Consider the following 23,760-nt stretch of genomic DNA (forward strand, 5'->3'; position numbering starts at 1 on the left):
CAGGAAGGAGCTTCATACTCGGAGAGGGTGGGAGATGGGAGCGAGTACTCACCGAGCCACGGTGAAACTTCTTGAAGTCTTCAGAGTTCAGCGACTCGTTTAACTTCTGGTCTCTGAGAAACAAGTAAAGCAGAACGTTAGTGAGACAACTTGGTCAATCACGTGGAACACATCGTCCCTAATGTTTGCTTTTCATTCATTCCGACACTGTGGTTTAATTTGTCTGTGTGAGTCCTGCACACGTGTATCGAGATGTTCACCTAGGAGGGAACACACATCTGAAAGAGTTTCACATTACACTGAGGAGTCAACACAACAAATTGGGTTTGTACTTTATTTGAATATTCTTCTCTCTGTAAATTGAAATAAATCATTTTGTGAACTCAGTCTTTGCGATTTATTATTGTCACATCTATTAGTATACAGTGAAAAGTATTGTTTCTTGCACTATACCGACACAGCATACCGTTCGTAGAGAAGGAAAGGAGAGAGTGCAGAATGTAGTGTTACAGTTATAGCCAGGGTGTAGAGAAAGATCAACTTAGTGTGAGGTAGGTCCATTCAAAAGTCTGATGGCAGCAGGGAAGAAGCTGTCCTCGCGTTGGGTCTTTCGGGTCCAGTGGGCAGTGCCCGGCTCTCGCAGTGCGAGCTTCAAGCCCCAGCCCAAGATTTGAGCAGATAATCGAGGCTGGCTCCTCACTGCGGTGACTTGGGGAGCGTTTCATTGTCACAAGCCCTGGGTGGGATTCCCTCTCCCGGGGCTTTTCTCTGGAGACAGAGGCCAGTGTCTGTTGCCCATCCCTAATTGCCCCTTGAGAAGGTGGCAGAGAGCTGCCTTTTTGAACCCCAGCAGCCCGTGTGTTGTAGGTACATCCACAGTGCTGTTAGGGAGGGAGATCCAGGATTTTGACCCAGCAACAGTGAAGGAGCGGCCGATATATTTAAAGTTTAAAAATCTTAAGGTTTATTTATTAGCCACAAGTAAGGCTTACATTAACACTGCAGTGAAGTTACTGTGAAAATCCCCAAGTCGCCACACTCTGGCGCCTGTTCGGGTCACTGGACCCTAACCAGCACGTCTTTCAGACTGTGGGAGGAAACCGGAGCACCCGGAGGAAACCCACACAGACACGGGGAGAACGTGCAGACTCCACACAGATAGTGACCCAATCTGGGAATCGAACCTGGGTCCCTGGCGCTGTGAGGCAGCAGTGCTAACCACTGTGCCACCGTGCAGCCCTGTCAGGAATTTCCCAGTCAGGAATGTGAGTGACTCGGAGAGGAGCCCCGGTGCCTCCTGCTCTGTTAAGCTACACGATGGGTTTATTTGATGCTTCTACATTCTTTCTTAGTAAAATCTGAAATGTTATGGTGCGGTCCTCGTGTGACTGGGGGCAGGATCTCACCTCGAACCTTGTCAATGTCTGGTGGTTTGAGGTGATGGCAACGACCTGCTGACCTTTGCCCTCAGGCTATCATTCTAATTGAACTAACGAGGCCACGATTAATGTGAAGATGTAAAAGTTCACCAGGTGTGGACGGGAGGGCGGGGAGGAGGGTGAACATTCTCGTGAACCTGCCCCTCAGCCTGTCCAGCCTCGCCTCATAAGACTAACCCTTTCCTGTATCAATCTAGTTGTCGGGTCCATTCATCCCTCAGAATAGACAAAGACAGCATTAGATGTTGAATTTCTTTCATTGAGTAGAATTTAAAATTAGCACACTACAGGGAGCAAAAAAACAGACAGAGAGAGAGGGAGCGAGCGAGATGCTAGCAAAAGCCAGTCCTGACACAGACTTGACCCAAACCTCGCACTGGACACATACAGCTGTACGCAGAATGATAACTTTTCCGTTATCTCGTAGTGAAATTGCTTGGCACAAGCTGTGTCTCTAACTCTCATAAACAATTTGCAGCTGTGGCCGTGAAAGCCTTGTTTCGGCTTATGAGAAATAGCGTTGTACTTTCAAAGAACGTAGTCAATTTTCCAAGCTAATCCCAGCATGCTTCAAAATGTGGCCAAGTTTTGAAGCTTGGCACGGTTAGTTACATAGGCAGGAAATATCTGAAAATGAAGTCTTTGCATGAATGAAGCAAACCATACACAGGATGCACAACAAGTGAACCTCCTCCGATCCACCTCCCACATCCTTTCATTAAATAAGGAGACCAAAAGTGCACACAGTAATCGAGATGTGGCCTCGCCAACGCCCTGTATAACTGAAGCATAACATCCTTATTTTTGTGTTCAATTCCTCTGGTAATAAAGGGTAACATTCCATTTGCCTTCTTATTTACTTGCTGTACCATGTCTTTTGGTGTACCAGGGCTTTGACTATAACAACTACAACCTCCCTCATCTGTCAGCTAACCTCCTTCTATACCCATGTTATTCAGGACAGGAATGGCCAAACAATGTCCCCTCCTGTGCCGTAGTGGCCCTCGAGCCTTGTCACATTAGAGTCACAGAGTGGACAGCACGGTTACAGTTACTGGCCCCGTCCAACACTAATTACCTCTTGCCCTCCTCCCCTCAGCCTCATCCCTCCATTACTTTCTGTACGTATACATTGAACCTTTCCTTAACTAAACCATCAATCCAGTCCTCAAAGCCTTGCCAACACAGCTCCGCTAACATTCATCCTATTTACTTTGTGATTTGTCCTGTTTGCTTTCTGTGGAACAAGATGTTTGGAACAGGTTGTATCTTAGCACCGCTGCCTCATTGGATGATAAATGGGCGAATGAGGTGGAGGGGAGATTGAGGTCAAGGGTCAAAATCCTGGAACTCCCAACCTAACAGCACTGTGGGTGTTCCTACACCACGTGGGAGGCACTGGAGTAAAGTTTATTTATTAGTCATAAGTAGGCTTACATTAACACTGCAATGAGGTTACTGTGAAAATCCCGTAGTCGCCACACTCTGGCGCCTGTTCGGGTACGCTGAGGGAGAATTTAGCATGGCCAATGCACCCTAACCAGTACGTCTTATGGACTGTGGGAGGAAACCGGAGCACCCGGAGGAAACCCACGCAGACACGGGGAGAATGCACAGACTCCGCACAGACAGTGACCCGAGCCGGGAATGGAAGCAGTGCTGGTATTGTCACTGGGCTAGTAATCCAGAGACCCATGGCAATGCTCTGGGGACCCGGGTTCGAATCCCACCATGGCAGATGGTGAAATTTGAATTCAATAAAAATCTGGAATTGAAAGTTCAAAGATGACCATGAAACCATTGTCGATTGTCGGAAAAACCCATCTGGTTCACTAATGTCTCAAAGGAAATTAGGGATGGGCAATAAATGTGGGCCTAGCCAATGGCGCCTAAATCCAGTGAGAGAATGATAAAAAGAAAGAGATACAGAGAGGCCTGGGGAACAGATACACAAATCATAGCAACACCGTTCAACAAAGCCACAAATGGTGCTGGGGTTTGCTTCGAGAATAGAATCAGAAGCAGAGAAGTTATGTTGACTCAGAAATACAGGGCAGCACGGTGGCACAGTGGTTAGCACTGCTGCCTCACAGCGCCAGGGACCCGGGTTCAATTCCCTGCTCGGGTCACTGTCTGTGTGGAGTTTGCACATTCTCCCCATGTCTGCATGGGTTTCCTCCGGGTGCTCCGATTTCCTCCCACACTCTAAAGATGTGCAGGTTAGGTTGATTGGCCTTGCTAAATTGCCCCTTGGTTTCCCGGGATGTGTAGGTTAGAGGGATTAGCGGGGTAAATATGTGGGGTGACAGGGATAGGGCCTGGCTGGGATTGTTGCCAGAGCTGACTCGATGGGCTGAATGGCCTCCTTCCGCACTGAAGGGATTCTATGACTTGGAAACATGGGTAGGTCATTTGAGCCTGCTCCGAGTTTGAGTTATTATTGTCACATGTATTAGCATACCGTGAAAAGTATTGTTTCTTGTGCGCTATACAAAGCATACCGTTCATAGAGAAGGAAAGGAGAGAGTGCAGAATGTAGTGTTACAGTCATAGCTAGGGTGTAGAGAAAGATCAACTTAATGCGAGGGAGGTCCATTCAAAAGTCTGATAGCAGCAGGGAAGAAGCTGTTCTTGAGTCGGTTGGTATGTGACCTCAGACTTTTGTATCTTTTTCCCAACGGAAGAAGGTGGAAGAGAGAATGTCCAGGATGCGTGGGGTCTTTGATTATGCTGGCTGCTTTTCCGAGGCAGCAGGAAGTGTAGACAGAGTCAATGGATGGGAGGCTGGTTTGTGTGATGGACTGGGCTTCATTCACGACCCTTTGTAGTTTCCGCCTATAATGGCTTCACTCAGGCCATTGAGGTTGGCCTATTGAAGTCATTACACTGCCAGTCAATGTCGCGGCTTCAACTCCACTTGCCTGTCTGCCCCCCGCGTTACCCTCGACTTCCTGATCAGTCAGTCCAACATCTGCCTAACCCGGCCTTGAATACAGTCACTGACCCACCCCCCACCGCTCCCGCAGGAAGAGAATTCCACAAACTGACCATCGTCTGAGAGAACAAAATCATTCTCATTCGCATCTCCACTGGGGAACCCTCAGCATGCGCTCGCCGTCAACGGAACTGGAAGCTCCCGCCGGCGGGGAGGGCTGGAAAATTTCGGCCCTGTTATCATAGAATCCCTACAGTGCAGAAGGAGGCCATTCGGCCCATCAAGTCTGCGCAACCACAATCCACCCAGGCCCTATCCCCGTAACCCCATGCATTTACCCTGTTAGTCCCCCTGACACTAAGGGACAATTTAGCATGGCCAATGCACCTAACCCGCACATCTCTGGACTGTGGGAGGAAACCGGAGCACCCGGAGGAAACCCATGCAGACACGGGGAGAACGTGCAGACTCCATACAGACAGTGACCCGAGCCGGAATTGAACCCGGGTCCCTGGCGCTGTGAGGCAGCAGTGCTAACCACTGTGCCACCATGCTGACCTTTTGAAAAGATCTCTCATTTCACACCTGAATTTTAACATTACAACCCCTCCAGTTCCCCTACAAGAGAAATATTGTATTATTCCTTAAAGCAGCAAAGAGTCATATAGCGCAGAAAAGGCCCTCCAGACTATCAAGTCTGCACCCACAATATCTACCACTAAAGGGGCCCTAATCCCATTTTCCTGCACTTATCCCATATCCCTGAATGCTATGATATTTCAGGTGCTCATCCAAATACATTTTAACGGTTGTAAGGTTTCCAGCCTCCCCTATCTTCCCAGGCAGCGCATTCCAGATTTCCGCCACCCTCTGAGTGAAAAGGTTTTTCTCAAATATCCTCTGAATCTTCTGCCCCTCACCCTAAAACTGTGCCCCCTCGTGACTGACCCTCAACCAAGGGGAACAGCTGCTTCGGATTCACCCTGTCCATACCCCTCATAATCTGATACACCTCAATCATGTCCCCCCTCAGCCTTCTCTGCTCTAGAGAAAACAATCCAAGCCCATCTAGTCTCTCCTTACAACTCATAAGGACATAAGAAGAACATAAGAATTGGGAGCAGGAGTAGGCCATCTGGCCCCTCGTGCCTGCTCCGTCATTCAATAAGATCATGGTTGATCTTTTCATGGACTCAGCTCCACTTACCCACCCGCTCACCATAACCCTTAATTCCTTTACTATTCAAAGATCTATCTTTGCCTTAAAAATATTCAATGAGGTAGCCTGAACTGCTTCACTGGACAGGGAATTCCACAGATTCACAACCCTTTGGGTGAAGAGGTTCCTCCTCAACTCAGTCCTAAATCTGCTCCCCCTTATTTTGAGGCCATGCCCCCTAGTTCTAGTTTCACCCGCCAGTGGAAACAACCTCCCTGGTCCTATCTTGTCTTTTCCCTTCATAATTTTATATGTTCCTATAAGATCTAAATGCGCAACTGCTCCATCATCACATTACCACTCAATTTTCTATCAAGCCAAATTTAAGCAACTTTCCCAACACAATTTAACCCTCTGGTGTTTCCTCAGAAGGAACTCTTCAAAATACAGCTAATGAAAATACAACAAAACTCTCTCCAACTTATAAATCAAAGAATGGGTTTAATAAAGAAACTTCATTACTCCAAACTTGGGGCCTCGCCCTGGGCCACTCCAAGCTCCCCACAATTCTACATAGTTCCTTATTTATAGTGAATCAGCTGGTCAGCTGACTATTACATCACTCTGTAATTGGTTCCATGGTTCACTGGGTCAGCTGACCCTTACATCTTGTTCCCATTGGTCACATTACATCCAATACAAGGTTTTCTCTGGTTACATTCTAACATCTGGGTCCCAGAATTAGAACTGGAACAGAGTTTCCACTGCTTGATCGGTGCAGTGGAAGTCACAGGTAAAAGCTCATTTACCTGCAGCGTAAACGGGACTCAAAGCTGTCCTCTTCCATCGAGGTCTCGAACACGTCCAGGTTGGGCGAGGGGCTGCGATCGTTCTGCAGAGGACCCATTTCAGATGGAGGTTTCAATCTGTAACAACGGAAATATCTCAATGGCATTCCATCCATCAAAGGCCTCATTCCATTGGCTACACCCAACACCTGCTTTCAAAATCAAAAGCTCGCACTAATATATTGAATTTAAATGTGCCGTGACAGTGGCACAGTGGAATTATTACTGGACTAGCAATCCAGAGACCCAGGGTAATGCTCTGGAGATATGGGTTCAAATCCCACCACAGCAGACGGTGTAATCTGAATTCAACAAAAATCTGGAATTATAAATCTAATGACGACCATAAAGCCATTGTCAATTGAGACTAGGGTCCGAGGGCACAGTCTAAGAGTAAAAGGGTGACCCTTTAGAACCGAGATGAGGAGGAATTTCTTCAGCCAGAGGGCTAGTGAATCTATGCAATTCACAGGCGGCTGTGAGTGTATTTAAGACAGAGATACATAGTTCTTGATTGGTAAGGGGATCAAAGGTTATGGGGAAAAGACGGCACAGTGGCACAGTGGTTAGCACTGCTGCCTCACAGCGTCAGGGACCTGAGTTCAATTCCGACCTCGGGTCACTGTCTGTGTGGAGTTTGCACATTCCCCCCGTGTCTGCGTGGGTTTCCTCCTGTTTCCTCCCACGGTTCAAAGATGTGTGGGTTAGGTTGATTGACCATGCTAAATTGACCCTAGAGCCAGGGGGATTAGCAGGGTAAACGTGCGGGGTTACAGGAATAGGGCCTGGGTGGGATTGTGGTCAGTACAGACTTGAATGGCCTCCTTCTGCACTGTAGGGATTCAATGAATGGGGTTGAGGAACTTATCAGCATGGCGGAGCTGACTTAATGGGCCGAATGGCCTAACTCTGTTCCTATATTGTATAGTCTTATGGGCTAAAAATCCATCTGATTCACTAATGACCTTTAGGGAAGGAAATCTGCCATCATTACCCAGCCTGGCCTACATGTGACTCCAGAGCCACAGCAATGTGGTCGACTCTTAAATGCCCTCTGAAATGGAAAGCAGTTAGGGAAGGGCAACAAATGTTGGTTCAGCCAGCGACGCTCACATCCCATAAAAAAGCGAATAAAATAAACTGCCCCGAGATGCTTCACACAGGAGTTATCCACCAAATTTGATACTGAGTCAAATGGGGAGATAATAGGATGGGTGGACCAAAGAGATGGATTCCGAGGAGAACCTTAAAGGAAAGGAGAGAGAGGTGGAGAGATTTAGGGAGAAGATTCCAGAATTTAAGACCAGGTAGCTGAAAAGATGACGGTAAAAGTTGTGCAAAGAAACCGGGGGATGAACAAGGGGCAAAGGAATGCAAAGATCTCAGAAAGTTGTAAAGCTGAAGGAGGTAAAGATAAGCAATGAGTGGCAAATACTCACAGAGTATTTTGTTCAGGTTAAAACTAATAGTCACATTTATTTAGAGGTAAGATAATTACAGAGCATATAGAAGAAAGACCAACATTTGATTTACATAGGGAAAAAAACCCATTGCAAAACAAGTTATTTTCAGTACTCAGCAGTACTTTTCAGTAACTTTCAATTATAAGTCTCTGATCAAAATTTATAGGGATGTGCCTCCCACAGTTTAAGTTTATTTATCAGTGTCACAAATAGGCTTACATTAATACTGCAATGAAGTTACTGTGAAAATCCCCTAGTGCCTGTTTGGGTACACTGAGGGAGAATTTAGCATGGCCAATGCACCCTAACCCGCATGTCTTTCGGATTGTGGGAGAAAACTGGAGCACCCGGAGGAAACCCACGCAGACACGAGGAGAACGTGCAGACTCCACACAGTGACCCAAGCCGGGAATCGAACCCAGGTCTCTGGCGCTGTGAGGCAGCAGTGCTAACCACTGTGCCACCGTGCCGCCCCACACAGAGAGAGGAGAGTGCAATGTATAAAATTGTGGACAGAAGGGATGGTGTCTCATTTTGTGTCTGTTCTTTTCATAGAATCCCTACAGTACAGAAGGCGGCCATTCAGCCCATCGAGTCTGCACCGACCACAATCCCAGCCAGTCTCTATCCCCGTAACCCCATGTATTTACTCTGCTGATCCCCCTGACACTAAGAGGCAATTTAGCATGGCCAATCAACCTAACCCGCACATCTTTGGACTGCGGGTGGAAACCGGAGCACCCGGAGGGAAACCCACGCAGACACGGGGAGGAAGTACGAACTCCACACAGAGAGTGACCCAAGCCGGGAATCGAACCCGGGTCCCCTGCCGCTGTGAGGCAGCAGTGCTAACCACTGTTCCGCCGTGCTGCCCCACACCGCAATGTTAAAGCCACATTGATGGAATATAAATGAAATACTCCTTAATGGATAGACAATTAATCAGTTCATGTCGTGCTGGTCAGATTAGCAGTCTCCTGGCTACTGGAACATTTGCTGTTCCCAACAGACTGTAACAGAAATGATTCAATCAGGGGTCGTAAATAAAGTACACAGTGTCCTTCCAGCAATCTCCAATTCCATTAAGTGCTTCTCGAACTGTATATGGTCTAATTTATATTATTAATCAATGTGTCAACTCTCTCTGAGACAACAATAAAAATGATGCACATTGTCCAGAGTTACTCCCTGGGGACAATACTCAATAAAACTTTGTTAAAAGTTGCAAGCAACCAAAGTCAATCTTGAATCCACCATAAAGTCACAGAACAAAAAATATTGCACGTATAATTACACTAGAGTTTAAAGTTTATTTATTAGTGTCACAAGTAAGGCTTACATCAACACTACAATGAAGTTACTGTGAAAATCCCCTGGTCGCCACACTCCGGTGCCTGTTCGGGTTACACAGAGGGAGAATTTAGCATGGCCAACGCAACTAACCAGCACGTCTTTCGGACTGTGGGAGGAAACCGGAGCACCTGGAGGAAACCCACGCAGACACGGGGAGAACGTGCAAACTTCACACAGACAGTGACCCAAGCCGGGAATCGAACCCGGGTCCCTGGCGCTGTGAGGCAGCAGTGCTAACCACTGTGAGAAAATGCTGGAAAATCTCAGCAGGTCTGGCAGCACCTGTAAGGAGACCAAAGAGCTGCCATTTTGAGTCCAGTTGACTCTTTGTCAAAGCTTTGGTATTTGACAAAGGGTCATCTGGACTCGAAACGTCAGCTCTTTTCTCTCCTTACAGATGCTGCCAGTCCCGCTGAGATTTTCCAGCATTTTCTCTTTTGGTTTCAGGTTCCAGCACCCGCAGTAATTTGCTTTAATCCAGTGCTAACCACTGTGCCACCGTGCTGCCCATTTGAGAGATAACTGTTAAGATGATAATCTACTTTAGTTAGTTAGTTAAGGGATTAGGCAGAACAAGCAAGAGGACAGTTTAATGTTGCTCGCTCAGTACCGCATTAGCCTGGACTTTGCGTCCAGCTACCTGGAGCAGGAATTGAACCCACAACTGTCTGACACAGAAACGAGAGACCGACCCACTAGTCCACAACAGATTCAGCAAAGTAAGTGATCAAATTGTGGTGTCAGGAGTCACAAACACTGCAAAGCAGGGAGGCACTCACAGAAAACAAGAGCCTAACCCCTTCCAGTTGAACCCGGCACCCTCCATCACAGAGAATCCACTCACACTAAGCTGACAGCAGATTATTCCAAAGCCTTTCGTACACGGAATCAAAACTAACAGCAGGCCAGGAGCTGCCTTAAGTCTCAAACACTACCTTAAAATTCAACTGATGTTACAATGCTGACAAGCCCCCATTTTAACCCTGGCGCAACTGGAAATATATCCAAATATCTCCAGGGAAAACCCCACTACAGCAGGCACCAGATAGTTCCTATCTGTGCAGCACCCAGCTCCCAGGTCTCACACTCCATATCCAACAGCTCCAACCGGAGACAACAGCTCCTTCACAATCCCTCAGCCGCCTGTTATTCTCTCTTTCACTCGCTCTGCCGCCTGTTATTCTCTCTCTTTCACTCCCTCTGCCGCCTGTTATTCGCTCTATCACTCCCTCTGCCGCCTGTTATTCTCTCTCTCGCTCCCTCTGCCGCCTGATTTCTCTCTATTACTCCCTCTGTCGCCTGTTATTCTCTCTCTATCACTCCCTCTGCCGCCTGTTATTCTCTCTCTCGCTCCCTCTGCCGCCTGTTATTCACTCTCTATCACTCCCTCTGCTGCCTGTTATTCTCTCTCTATCACTCCCTCTGCTGCCTGTTATTCTCTCTCTCGCTCCCTCTGCCGCCTGTTATTCTCTCTATCGCTCCCTCTGCCACCTGTTATTCTCTCTCTATCACTCCCTCTGCTGCCTGTTATTCTCTCTTTCACTCCCTCTGCCGCCTGTTATTCTCTCTATCGCTCCCTCTGCCGCCTGTTATTCTCTCTCCATCGCTCCCTCTGCCGCCTGTTATTCTCTCTATCGCTCCCTCTGCCACCTGTTATTCTCTCTATCCCTCCCTCTGCCACCTGTTATTCTCTCTATCGCTCCCTCTGCCGCCTGTTATTCTCTCAATCGCTCCCTCTGCCGCCTGTTATTCTCTCTATCCCTCCCTCTGCCACCTGTTATTCTCTCTATCGCTCCCTCTGCCGCCTGTTATTCTCTCTATCGCTCCCTCTGCCGCCTGTTATTCTCTCTATCCCTCCCTCTGCCACCTGTTATTCTCTCTTTCACTCCCTCTGCCGCCTGTTATTCTCTCTCTATCGCTCCCTCTGCCGCCTGTTATTCTCTCTCTATCACTCCCTCTGCCGCCTGTTATTCTCTCTATCGCTCCCTCTGCCGCCTGTTATTCTCTCTATCGCTCCCTCTGCCACCTGTTATTCTCTCTTTCACTCCCTCTGCCGCCTGTTATTCTCTCTATCACTCCCTCTGCCGCCTGTTATTCTCTCTCTATCGCTCCCTCTGCCACCTGTTATTCTCTCTTTATCGCTCCCTCTGCCGCCTGTTATTCTCTCTCTATCGCTCCCTCTGCCGCCTGTTATTCTCTCTGTCGCTCCCTCTGCCGCCTGTTATTCTCTCTCTATCACTCCCTCTGCCGCCTGTTATTCTCTCTAGCGCTCCCTCTGCCGCCTGTTATTCTCTCTATCGCTCTCTCTGCCGCCTGTTATTCTCTCTCTATCGCTCCCTCTGCCACTTGTTATTCTCTCTTTCACTCCCTCTGCCGCCTGTTATTCTCTCTATCTCTCCCTCTGCCGCCTGTTATTCTCTCTATCTCTCCCTCTGCCGCCTGTTATTCTCTCTATCGCTCCCTCTGCCGCCTGTTATTCTCTCTTTCACTCCCTCTGCCACCTGTTATTCTCTCTCTCACTCCCTCTGCCGCCTTATATTCTCTCTCTATCGCTCCCTCTGCCGCCTGTTATTCTCTCTCTCGCTCCCTCTGCCGCCTGTTATTCTCTCTATCACTCCCTCTGCCGCCTGTTATTCTCTCTATCACTCCCTCTGCTGCCTGTTATTCTCTCTATCGCTCCCTCTGCCGCCTGTTATTCTCACTATCGCTCCCTCTGCCGCCTGTTATTCTCTCTATCACTCCCTCTGCCGCCTGTTATTCTCTCTATCGCTCCCTCTGCCGTCTGTTATTCTCTCTATCACTCCCTCTGCCGCCTGTTATTCTCTCTATCGCTCCCTCTGTTGCCTGTTATTCTCTCTCTCGCTCCCTCTGCCGCCTGTTATTATCTCTATCGCTCCCTTTGCCGCCTGTTATTCTCTCTATCACTCCCTCTGCCGCCTGTTATTCTCTCTCTATCATTCCCTCTGCTGCCTGTTATTCTCTCTATCACTCCCTCTGCCGCCTGTTATTCTCTCTTTCACTCCCTCTGCCACCTGTTATTCTCTCTCTCACTCCCTCTGCCGCCTTATATTCTCTCTCTATCGCTCCCTCTGCCGCCTGTTATTCTCTCTCTCGCTCCCTCTGCCGCCTGTTATTCTCTCTCTCACTCCCTCTGCCGCCTGTTATTCTCTCTATCACTCCCTCTGCCGCCTGTTATTCTCTCTCTATCACTCCCTCTGCCGCCTGTTATTCTCTCTCTCGCTCCCTCTGCCGCCTGTTATTCTCACTATCGCTCCCTCTGCCGCCTGTTATTCTCTCTATCACTCCCTCTGCCACCTGTTATTCTCTCTATCGCTCCCTCTGCCGTCTGTTATTCTCTCTATCACTCCCTCTGCCGCCTGTTATTCTCTCTATCGCTCCCTCTGTTGCCTGTTATTCTCTCTATCGCTCCCTCTGCCGCCTGTTATTCTCTCTATCGCTCCCTCTGCCGCCTGTTATTATCTCTATCGCTCCCTTTGCCGCCTGTTATTCTCTCTATCACTCCCTCTGCCGCCTGTTATTCTCTCTCTATCACTCCCTCTGCCGCCTGTTATTCTCTCTATCACTCCCTCTGCCGCCTGTTATTCTCACTATCGCTCCCTCTGCCGCCTGTTATTCTCTCTATCACTCCCTCTGCCGCCTGTTATTCTCTCTCTATCACTCCCTCTGCCGCCTGTTATTATCTCTATCACTCCCTCTGCCGCCTGTTATTCTCACTATCGCTCCCTCTGCCGCCTGTTATTCTCTCTATCACTCCCTCTGCCGCCTGTTATTCTCTCTATCGCTCCCTCTGCCGCCTGTTATTCTCTCTATCGCTCCCTCTGTTGCCTGTTATTCTCTCTCTCGCTCCCTCTGCCGCCTGTTATTCTCTCTATCGCTCCCTCTGCCGCCTGTTATTATCTCTATCGCTCCCTTTGCCGCCTGTTATTCTCTCTCTATCATTCCCTCTGCTGCCTGTTATTCTCTCTATCACTCCCTCTGCCGCCTGTTATTCTCTCTCTATCACTCCTTCTGCCGCCTGTTATTCTCTCTCTATCATTCCCTCTGCTGCCTGTTATTCTCTCTTTCACTCCCTCTGCCGCCTGTTATTCTCTCTATCTCTCCCTCTGCCGCCTGTTATTCTCTCTATCGCTCCCTCTGCCGCCTGTTATTCTCTCTATCACTCCCTCTGCCGCCTGTTATTCTCTCTCTATCATTCCCTCTGCTGCCTGTTATTCTCTCTATCACTCCCTCTGCCGCCTGTTATTCTCTCTCTATCACTCCTTCTGCCGCCTGTTATTCTCTCTCTATCATTCCCTCTGCTGCCTGTTATTCTCTCTTTCACTCCCTCTGCCGCCTGTTATTCTCTCTATCTCTCCCTCTGCCGCCTGTTATTCTCTCTATCGCTCCCTCTGCCGCCTGTTATTCTCTCTTTCACTCCCTCTGCCACCTGTTATTCTCTCTCTCACTCCCTCTGCCACCTGTTATTCTCTCTCTATCGCTCCCTCTGCCGCCTGTTATTCTCTCTATTGCTCCCTCTTCCACCTGTTATTCTCTCTATCGCTCCCTCTGCCGCCTGTTATTCTCTCTTTCACTCCCTCTGCCACCTGTTATTCTCTCTCTCACTCCCTCTGCCACCTGTTATTCTCTCTCTATCGCTCCCTCTGCCGCCTGTTATTCTCTCTATTGCTCCCTCTGCCACCTGTTATTCTCTCTATCGCTCCCTCTGCCGCCTGTTATTCTCTCTATCACTCCCTCTGCTGCTGTTATTCCCTCTTGGAAAGGGAAATGTGAAAACTTTAAACTTGCCGTTTTGTTTTTAAAAAATCACTAACAGCGATTTACTTTTATTATCTCTCCTTGGGCTGTGAACCTCTCTGGCAAGGGATTTGAACTTGTGTCTCGAGCATATCTCTATTTCTGGTCCAGATCACTGTGGGGCTGTTCCCCACAGGGTGAAATCCTGCTGGCAGTGATCGGATTTGGAGCCAACCAGACTTTTAATCCAACACTCGTTACCACACCAGGGAGCAACAATTCACTGCATATGGGAGTCAAATTCACAGTTTTAAATTGTTCCCTTTCTGGGTCAGATAAATATGGATGATCCAGCCGGCCACACCCACATCCCATAAAATGAATAAATGAGAACAAAAATCGCACTGCGTTATCATAGAAATAGAAATATCATGTTGAAATATCATAGAAATATCATGTTGAAATATCATAGAAATAGAAATAGAAATATCATGTTGTACTTACGCTCTTAACTACCAGATATAATATTCTGCTGTGAATCAAACGGACAATTAAAATGTACGTCCAGCAACTTGCGAGGGAGACTGATCACAAACACAAATCACAGGTGGCAGAGTGATTAGCACTGCTGCCTCACAGCGCCAAGTACCCGGGTTCGATTCCCGGCTTGGGTCACTGTCTGTGCGGAGTCTGCACCTTCTCCCCGTGTCTGCGTGGGTTTCCTCCGGGTGCTCCGGTTTCCTCCCACAGCCCGAAAGACGCGCGGGTTCGGTAGATTTGGCCGTGATAAATTGCCCCTTAGTGTCAGCAGGGAGTCGAGAGGGTAAATGCATGGGATAGGGCCTGGGTGGGATTGTGGTCGGTGCAGACTCGATGGGCCGAATGGCCTCCTTCTGCACTGTAGGGATTCTGTGATTCTATGAATCAACCAAGAAATTCTGGTGACTTGTAACTTATCCCTGTGCCGATTGACACAGAGGATGTGTCGTTAACGCACTGATACTTCCCAATAAGGCGATCTGACTCTATTGTTTCAGCAATCCTCTTAAAAGAGACATTGTTTTGCCTGGGTTCAGTGCACGTGAGGCCAGCAATGTCATTCTGTCAGCGATTACTGTGTCTCTCACTGCCCACCGCAAAGCTCACCAAGAAACCGTCTTTCGTTACACATCAGCTCATTCCTTCCTGTAACACTGCCCCATAGACGGAGCATTCCAAACTGACTTCATCAGGCTGACAATGTCACAGTGACAGCGGTTCCGGGGAGGGCAGCGCCCGACACAACATCATTCTTACCCCACAGACAGCAAGAAACGAGAACACAGTCACAGTGGCCCCAGCATCTGGCACGCACAGAAAGGGGATTAGCTCAACACTTCTTAACCAAGGCAGCTCTCTCCTTCAGCTGAGCCCACACAAAATAACGAAGCAACTCGAATCGAAGTACAACAAGATCAAAGGACAACAGCAGCCAAGTAGCAGTAATGAACAAGCAGTTAAATCCCTCTCTCTCTGCGTACCTCTGAGTAACAGCGGAGGGGATTGGCCCCATTATACTTGACCCAGTGCTGCTGTACAATCAATCCAGTGTCCGCACCCCCCCACAGCCCAGGCTCCCATCAACGCTCCAATCAGAGCGCACAGAATAAGGAATCTTTCACTACTTGGGAGAGTGGGGGGTCTGGACGTTTCCACTGGGTCTGAGAGAGGAGGGCTTTTATTCCAGTATTTTTAAAGTGATGAAGTTAGAAAGAGTTTTCTCTTTGCTGCAGGGGGTGCGGGGGGGCAGGGGGTGCGGGGGGGCAGGGGGACAGGGGGGCAGGGGGTGCGGGGGGGCAGGGGGTGTGGGGGGGCAGGGGTTGCGGGGGGCAGGGGGTGCAGGGGGTGGGGGTCAGTGAGAAACCCCACACTCACCAGCGTCGTGTGAAAGTGATGTTCCGATGCACCTTCCAATAATTTAGCCAGTGACATTGTGCATTTATAAAGATTCCAAAAATATTTCATTCAGATTTCTCTGTACATTAATGCCTACAAACTCACCCAACACACACCCACCCCAACACACACCCACACACACTCACCCCAACACACACCCACACACACTCACCCCAACACACACCCAGACCCCAACACACACCCACACACACTCACCCCAACACACACCCAGACACACTCACCCCAACACACACCCAGACCCCAACACACACCCACACACACTCACCCAACACACACTCACCCCAACACACACCCAGACCCCAACACACACTCACACACACCCCAGCATTCCCTCACACACACTCACCCAACACACACTCACCCCAACACACACTCACCCCAACACACACTCACCAACACACACTCACACACACTCACCCCAACACACACACACTCACCCAACACACACTCACCCAACACACACTCACCCAACACACACTCACCCAACACACACTCACACACACTCACCCCAACACACACACACTCACCCCAACACACACTCACCCCAACACACACTCACCCCAACACACACACACTCACTCACACACGCACACACTCACACAGTGACACACACTCACACACACACAGACATACTCACACACACACTCACATACCCACACTCACACACACACTCTCACTCACACACACCCACACACACACACACTCACACTAACACACACTCACTCACACACACTCACTCACACACACACTCACACTAACACACATGCCCGTACACACACAAGTAGCACAGTGGCACAGTGGTTTCCACAGCCGCCTCACAGTGCCAGGGACCAGGGTTCGATTCCCGGCTTGGGTGACTGTCTGTGTGGAGTTTGCACATTCTCCCCGTGTCTGCGTGGGTTTCCTCCGGGTGCTCCGGTTTCCTCCCACAGTCCGAAAATGTGTGGGTTAGGTTGATTGGCTGTGCCAAATTGATCCTAGTGTAGGGGGGTTAGCAGGGTAAATGTGTGGGGATACGGGAATGGGGCCTGGGTGGGATGGAGATCGGTGCAGACAGATGGGCTGAATGGCCTCCTTCTGCACTGTAGGGATTCTATGATTCTCCTACCAGTGGCAAATGTTCTCTCTGCCTTTCGAATTGGAACCACTCCTACTGGGGTTTCTCAAATCCTTCTCCTTCCCCTTGCTGAATAGAAACGACCCAGCCTGTTTAAACTTTCCCGATAACTACAATCTCTCCGTCCTGGTACCAGCCTTTCCCCAGCGATCCTTTGTCCTTTTTTATAACATTCAGGTCAGAGTTGCACACAGTATTCCTACCCGCGGCCTCACACAGTTTTAAACTATTTTAACCGGACTTCACTGCTTTTGAATTTAATACCCCTGGAAATGAATCCCTCTGCTTTGCTAACATTTGTATTCCTTCATAGTCTACAATGGTTTCATTGAACCATAGAATCCCTACAGGAGGCCATTCGGCCCATTCAGTCTGTACCGACCACAATCCCACACAGGCCCCATCCCCGTAATCCCACACATTCACCCCGCGAATCCCCTGACACCAGGGGGCAATTTAGCCTGGCCAATTAAGCCAACCTGCACATCTTTGTTCGCCTGTATCTCTTGGCTTCTCTATCCTATTCCTTTTCTTATATTTTCAACCTCAGAGGGATGTCATTGAGGATATTCAAGACAAAGCTGGATAGGTTTTTAGCTATTAAAGATATTAAAGGATACATGGATCACGTGGGTAAAAGGCAAGCAGATAAAAGATTAGCCATGATCTAGTTCAGCGGTCTCCAAACCCTTCAGTACGAGGGCCACATCGTATATTCTACACATCTTTGCGGGCCAAAGAAAAAAATCAGTTCCATAAATGAATGAATAAAATTTATTGTATCCGGGCCGGACGTGACCCGCCGCGGGGCCGGATGTGGCCCGCGGGCCGTAGTTTGGAGACCCCTGATCTAGTTGAATGGTGGCATTGACTGGAGGGGCTGACTGGCCTGCTCCTGCTTCTCTTTGCCATGTTCTTCAAGGTGCAGGAGATGTTTCTGATTTTCCTATTGTGGTGACTGTCCCTTTAAGGATCCATCTGCAGGACCACATGACCCAGGGAACCAATCAGGGAAGCAGACTGGGAGATCACCCCCTGATGAGCTCGGAGTTTCTGTTCCAGAACCTTCTCGGGAGCTGGCCTCAGCCACGAGGCTGCAAGCCTCTGTATATGGGTGGCACGGTGGCACTGCTGCCTCACAGCGCCAGGGACCCGGGTTCAATTCCAACACCGGGTCAGTGTGGAGTTTGCATGTTCTCCCCGTGTCTGCGTGGGTTTCCTTCCGGTGCTCCGGTTTCCTCCCACAGTCCGAAAGACGTGCTGGTTGGGTGCATTGGTCGTGCTAAATTCTCCCTCTGTGTACCCGAACAGGCGCCGGAGTGTGGCGACTAGGGGATTTACACAGTAACTTCATTGCAGTGTTAGTGTGGGCCTACTTGTTACATTAATAAATAAACTTAACTTGCTGTTCAAAGAAGTCCTGGCAAGTTGCTGCAGTGTATTTTGTGTATGTTTGAGTAGGATACTGATGAAGCACTGTCCTGGATGGTATCGAGCTTCTTGGAGCTGCAACATCCAGGCAAGTGAGGAGTATTCCATCACACTCTTGACTTGTGCCTTGTAGATGGTGGACAGGCTTTGGGGAGTCAGGGGGTGAGTTACTCGCTACAGTATTCCTAGTCCCTGACCTGCTCTGGTAGCCGCAGTATTTATATGGCTGGGTCCAGTTCAGTTTCTGCTCAGTTGTAACCCCCAGGATGGATTCAGCGATTAATGCCAATCAATGTTGAATTAGTTGTCTCATTTCATCATAGAATCATAGAAACCCTACAGTGCAGAAGGAGGCCATTCGGCCCATTGAGTCTGCACCGACCACAATCCCACCCAGGCCCTACCCCCACATATTTACGCGCTAATCCCTCTAACCTACGCATCTCAGGACTCTAAGGGGCAATTTTTAGCATGGCCAATCAGCCTAACCCGCACATCTTTGGACTGTGGGAGGAAACCGGAGCACCCGGAGGAAACCCACGCAGACACGAGGAGAATGTGCAAACTCCACACAGACAGTGACCCAAGCCGGGAATCGAACCCGGGACCCTGGAGCTGTGAAGCAGCAGTGCTAACCACTGTGCTACCGTGCCACCCATTTCTCTAGGTTACTGCAGTGACTAGACTTCAGAAATCATTTATTGTCTGTGATACACTTTAACAAGTCCTTAGATAAAGAGAAATGCTAAACAAGTACAAGTTCTCTTATTAAGCTATGAATCTATTTGTTTAAGCGCTGAGTTAAATAGACAGTTCAGAGTCTGTGATGAAATATTAAACAAGTTAATGTTACAAATGATGCTGAAGTGATGTTTGCAGTGAGCACAATCTGTTTGATCAATAACTGGAGACTTGGGGTGGCACAGCGGGTTAGCACTGCTGCCTCACAGCGCCAGGGACCCAGGTTCGATTCCCAGCTTGGGTTTGTGCGGAGTCTGCACATTCTCCCCGTGTCTGCGTGGGTTTCCTCCGGGTGCTCCGGTTTCCTCCCACAGTCCAAAGATGTGCGGGTTAGGTGGATTGTCCATGCTAAATTGCCCCTTAGTGTCCCGGTATGTGTAGGTTAGAGGGATTAGTGGGGTAAATGTGTGGGGTTATGGGGATAGGGCCTGGGGTGGGATTGTTATTGGTGCAGATTTGATGGGCTGAATGGCCTCCTTCTGCACTGTAGGGATTCTATGGTAAATAATAATTGATTTGTCAATCACAAGGATTTGATGGCACAATTTACGTCAGTGATGCCCTTCCAGCCCAACCCCGATGCCCCACCCCCCCCCTCACCTCCGTCATACCCTTGATGCCCAGCTCTGACCCCAGTATGATTGGTGTGGTCAACTCATTTTCAACCCTTTGCTATAGGGTGATGATGGTGTAGTGGTCATGTCACTGGGATTGGTAATCCAGAGGCCTAGTTTAATAGGGGACATGGTTTCAAATCCCACTACAGCAGCTGGTGGAATTTAAATTCAACTAATTACATCTGGAATTGAAATCTAATCTCGTTAATGGTGACAACAGTGGTTAACACTGCTGCCTCTCAGCACCAGGGATCCGGGTTCAATTCTGGCCTCAGGTCACTGCCTGTGTGGAGTTTGCATGTTCTCCCCATGTCTGTGTGGGTTTCCTGTGGGAATCCAGTGACAATACCACTAAGCCACCTCCTTTCAATACCAAAGCACAGGAACAGGCCCTTTGGCCCTCCAAGCCCGTTCCTATCTAAACTTTTAAAAAAGCCTCCTGTCCTTACTCGGTCCGTATCCCTCTATTCCCTCCCTATTCATCTACCCATCCCGATGCCTCTTAAATGTTGCTAATGTGCCTGCTTCCACCACCTCCTCTGGCATCGTGTTCCAGGCACCCACCACTCTCTACGTGAAACACTTCCCCCGCACATCTCCCTTAAACTTTCCCCCTCTCACCTTGAACCTGTGCCTCCCTTGTAATCGACACTTCCACCCTGGGGAAAAGCCTCTGACTATCCACCCTGTCTGTGCCTCTGATAATTCTGTAAACCTCTCTCAGGTCTCCCCTCAGCCTCTGTCTTTCCAGTGAAAACAATCCTAGTTTTTTCAACCTCTCCTCATAGCCAACACCCTCGAGACCAGGCAACATCCTGGTGAACCACCTTTTGCACTCTCTCCAAAGCTTCCAAGTCCTTCTGGTAGTGTGGCGACCAGAACTGCACACAATACTCCAAATGCGGCCTAAACGAGGAAAAGACACAATGATCTCCATCTCCTGGTGTCTGTGACACAAAGTACCAATGAAGCAATCCTTCCAGGTGGGCAAACGGGACCCAGTGTGAGTTTGGACACGGGCAGCAGAGTTTTGGATGAGTTCGCATTTGCGAAGGGTGGGAGCTGAGGCGCCAGCAGGAATGCGTTGGAATAATCGACTCTGGAGGTGACGTTGGCATGAATGAGGATATCAGCAGCAGGTGGGCTGAGGCGGGGGCGGAGAGGGCAATGTCACAGAGGTAGAACCCAGCGACGTGGGTGCTGTTGTGTGGTCAGAAATTCATCATGATATGACACCAAGGTTGTGACCGAACTGGTTCAGCCTCAGAGTCTTGCCAGGGTGGCACGGTAGCACAGTGGTTAGCACTGCTGCCTCACAGCACCAGGGACCTGGGTTCGATTCCCAGCTCGGGTCACTGTCTGTGTGGAGTCTGCACATTCTCCCCGTGTCTGCGTGGGTTTCGTCCGGGTGCTCCAGTTTCCTCCCACAGTCCGAAAGACGTGCTGGTTAGAGTGCATTGGCCGTGCTAAATTCTCCCTCAGTGTAACCCGAACAGGCGCCGGAGTGTGGTGACTAGGGGATTTTCACAGTAACTTCATTGCAGTGTTAATGTAAGCCTACTTGTGACACTGATAAATAAATAAAAGTAAAGTCAGGAACAGAGTTTGTATAATGTTTGGACAATAGCTCATTGGTGCATTTGCCATGGCAACATTTTGACCAATCAGAGCCGACCAATCAGAGCCAACCAATCAGCAGTCCTTTTCTCATGCGGTAAAAACTGCCCATTGAAATTTGGTATTCTTGCATCTGTCCTGATGAGTGCAAGGCAAAAAGCTTTGACGGCATGTCTCTTTTCCCAGCAATGCTTTTGTAGCAATGTCAATATTGTAACATAGGGCAATGTGTGCACAGCAAGCTCCCACAAACAGTGGTGTGATATTGAGCAGGTAATCTATTTTTATGATGCCGGTTGAGGGATAAATATTGGGCAGGATACTGGGGAGAACTCTCTGCTCTTCTTCGAGATAATTTTATATCTGCCTTAGAGGGCAGGTTCGAAGGCAGCATCTCTGGGAACGCACGCACCTCCCTCAGCACTGCACCAAGTTCCTGCCTTGATATTTCCGCTTATTCTATTTTTTATTAATGTCACAAGTGGGCTTACATTAACACTGCAATGAAGTCACTGTGAAAATCCCCTAGTCGCCACACTCCGGCGCCTGTTTGGGTACACGGAGGGAGAATTGGCCAATGCACCTAACCAGCATGTCTCATTGAATGTTTTTAAGGCAAGGATAGATAGATTTTTGAACAGTAAAGGAATTAAGGGTTATGGTGAGCTGTGTCCACGAAATGGGTGCTGTTGTGTGGTCAGAAATTCATCATGATAGGACACCAAGGTTGTGATCGAACTGGTTCAGCCTCAGAGTCTTGCTGGGGCAGCACGGTGGCACAGTGGAGTTGGAGTTAAGTGGAGTTGAGTCCATGAAAAGATCAGCCATGATCTTATTGAATGGCGGAGCAGGCTCGAGGGGCCAGATGGCCTACTCCTGCGTCTTTCCGACTGTGGGAGGAAACCGGAGCACCCGGAGGAAACCCATGCAGACACAGGGGCAACGTGCAGACTCCACACAGTCACCCAAGCCGGGAACTGAACCCGGGTCCCGGGCGCTGTGAGGCAGCAGTGCTAACCACTGTGCCACCGTGCCGCCTTTGTGATCTTCAGACTCAAAGGCGTGAGTACTGCAAACTGAGCCCCAGCTGATTTGCATGCCTGTATGCTGGGCTGTCAGTTACAGAGTGTTGTAAACCTATGTCCGCCCCAATCTTGTACTAAATCTGGCTCCTTGCTGGGAGTGTTCAGTTACTATCCTCAACTAATTTCCAAGAAGGACAGAGTGGGAGTCTATACCTCACAAGAGGAACATGATAGCCAGCTAGGGCCAATTCCTGGAGGCAGCCTGGGCTTATTCCGCTTGCTTATCTCTGCACCGCTGAATGTACTGAGTGCATAAATCATTGCGTCAGATAGTTTCCATTACATACGTGGTTTGATCACGCTGGGAGCTGGCTTCCATTCCTGACACCAATGTTTTACATTCTCGTGTGAGTCGCAATTAACTGAGATCTAACAGGCCCCACCCTAGAGTCACACACACACACACACTCACACACACACACACTCACACACACTCACACTCACACTCTCGCACACACACACTCACACACACACACTCTTACACACACTCACACACTCACACTCTCGCACACACACTCTCACACACACAAACACTCACCTACACACATACACACTCACACACACACACACTCACACACACACACTCACACACACACTCACACACACACAAACACTCACCTACACACATACACACTCACACACTCACACACACACACACACACACTCACATACACACTCACACACACTCACACTCATACTCTCGCACACACACACACACACACACTCTCACACACACACTCACACACACACACTCTCGCACAGACACACTCACACTCACACATACACACACTCACACACACTCACACTCTCGCACAGACACACTCACACTCACACTCACACATACACACTCACACTCTCTCACACACACACACACTCACACACACACACACTCTCTCACACACACACTCTCTCACACACACACTCACTCTCACACAGACACACACACTCACACACACACACACTCTCACACAGACACACACACTCACACACTCACACAGACACTCACACTCTCACACACACTCTCACACTCACACATACACACACACACTCACACTCTCTCACACACACACACACTCGCACACACTCTCGCACACACTCTCGCGCACACACACACTCACACACACACACTCACACATACATTCGCACAAGAACTTTTCAAAACAAGCAAACAATACTTAGTTTGTCGAAGATAAAATCTTAAATGGAAAGAATTATTGATCCGAGTTCAACAAAAATAAAACACG

General features: G+C 49.0%; 1 protein-coding gene across 6 annotated transcripts in view; it reads right to left on the reverse strand.

The window, feature by feature from the left end:
* LOC144480568 (GRAM domain-containing protein 2A-like) overlaps positions 1 to 23,760 on the reverse strand; it is a 77,118-nt gene that overhangs the window by 25,794 nt on the left and 27,564 nt on the right. For 2 of the 6 annotated variants that reach the window (XM_078200161.1, XM_078200162.1), the window contains 2 exons: positions 6,343 to 6,459; positions 53 to 113 (listed from right to left, as the gene is read on the reverse strand). In XM_078200161.1, the coding sequence (XP_078056287.1) occupies positions 53 to 113; positions 6,343 to 6,459 (178 nt within the window). Of the gene's footprint in view, positions 1 to 52; positions 114 to 6,342; positions 6,460 to 14,456; positions 15,582 to 23,760 lie in introns of those variants that run through there. The other 4 variants (XM_078200159.1, XM_078200164.1, XM_078200165.1 and 1 more) reach the window with 4 other exon arrangements.

Source organism: Mustelus asterias, chromosome 29, assembly GCF_964213995.1.
Source record: "Mustelus asterias chromosome 29, sMusAst1.hap1.1, whole genome shotgun sequence".
Taxonomy (NCBI): Eukaryota; Metazoa; Chordata; class Chondrichthyes; order Carcharhiniformes; family Triakidae; genus Mustelus; species Mustelus asterias.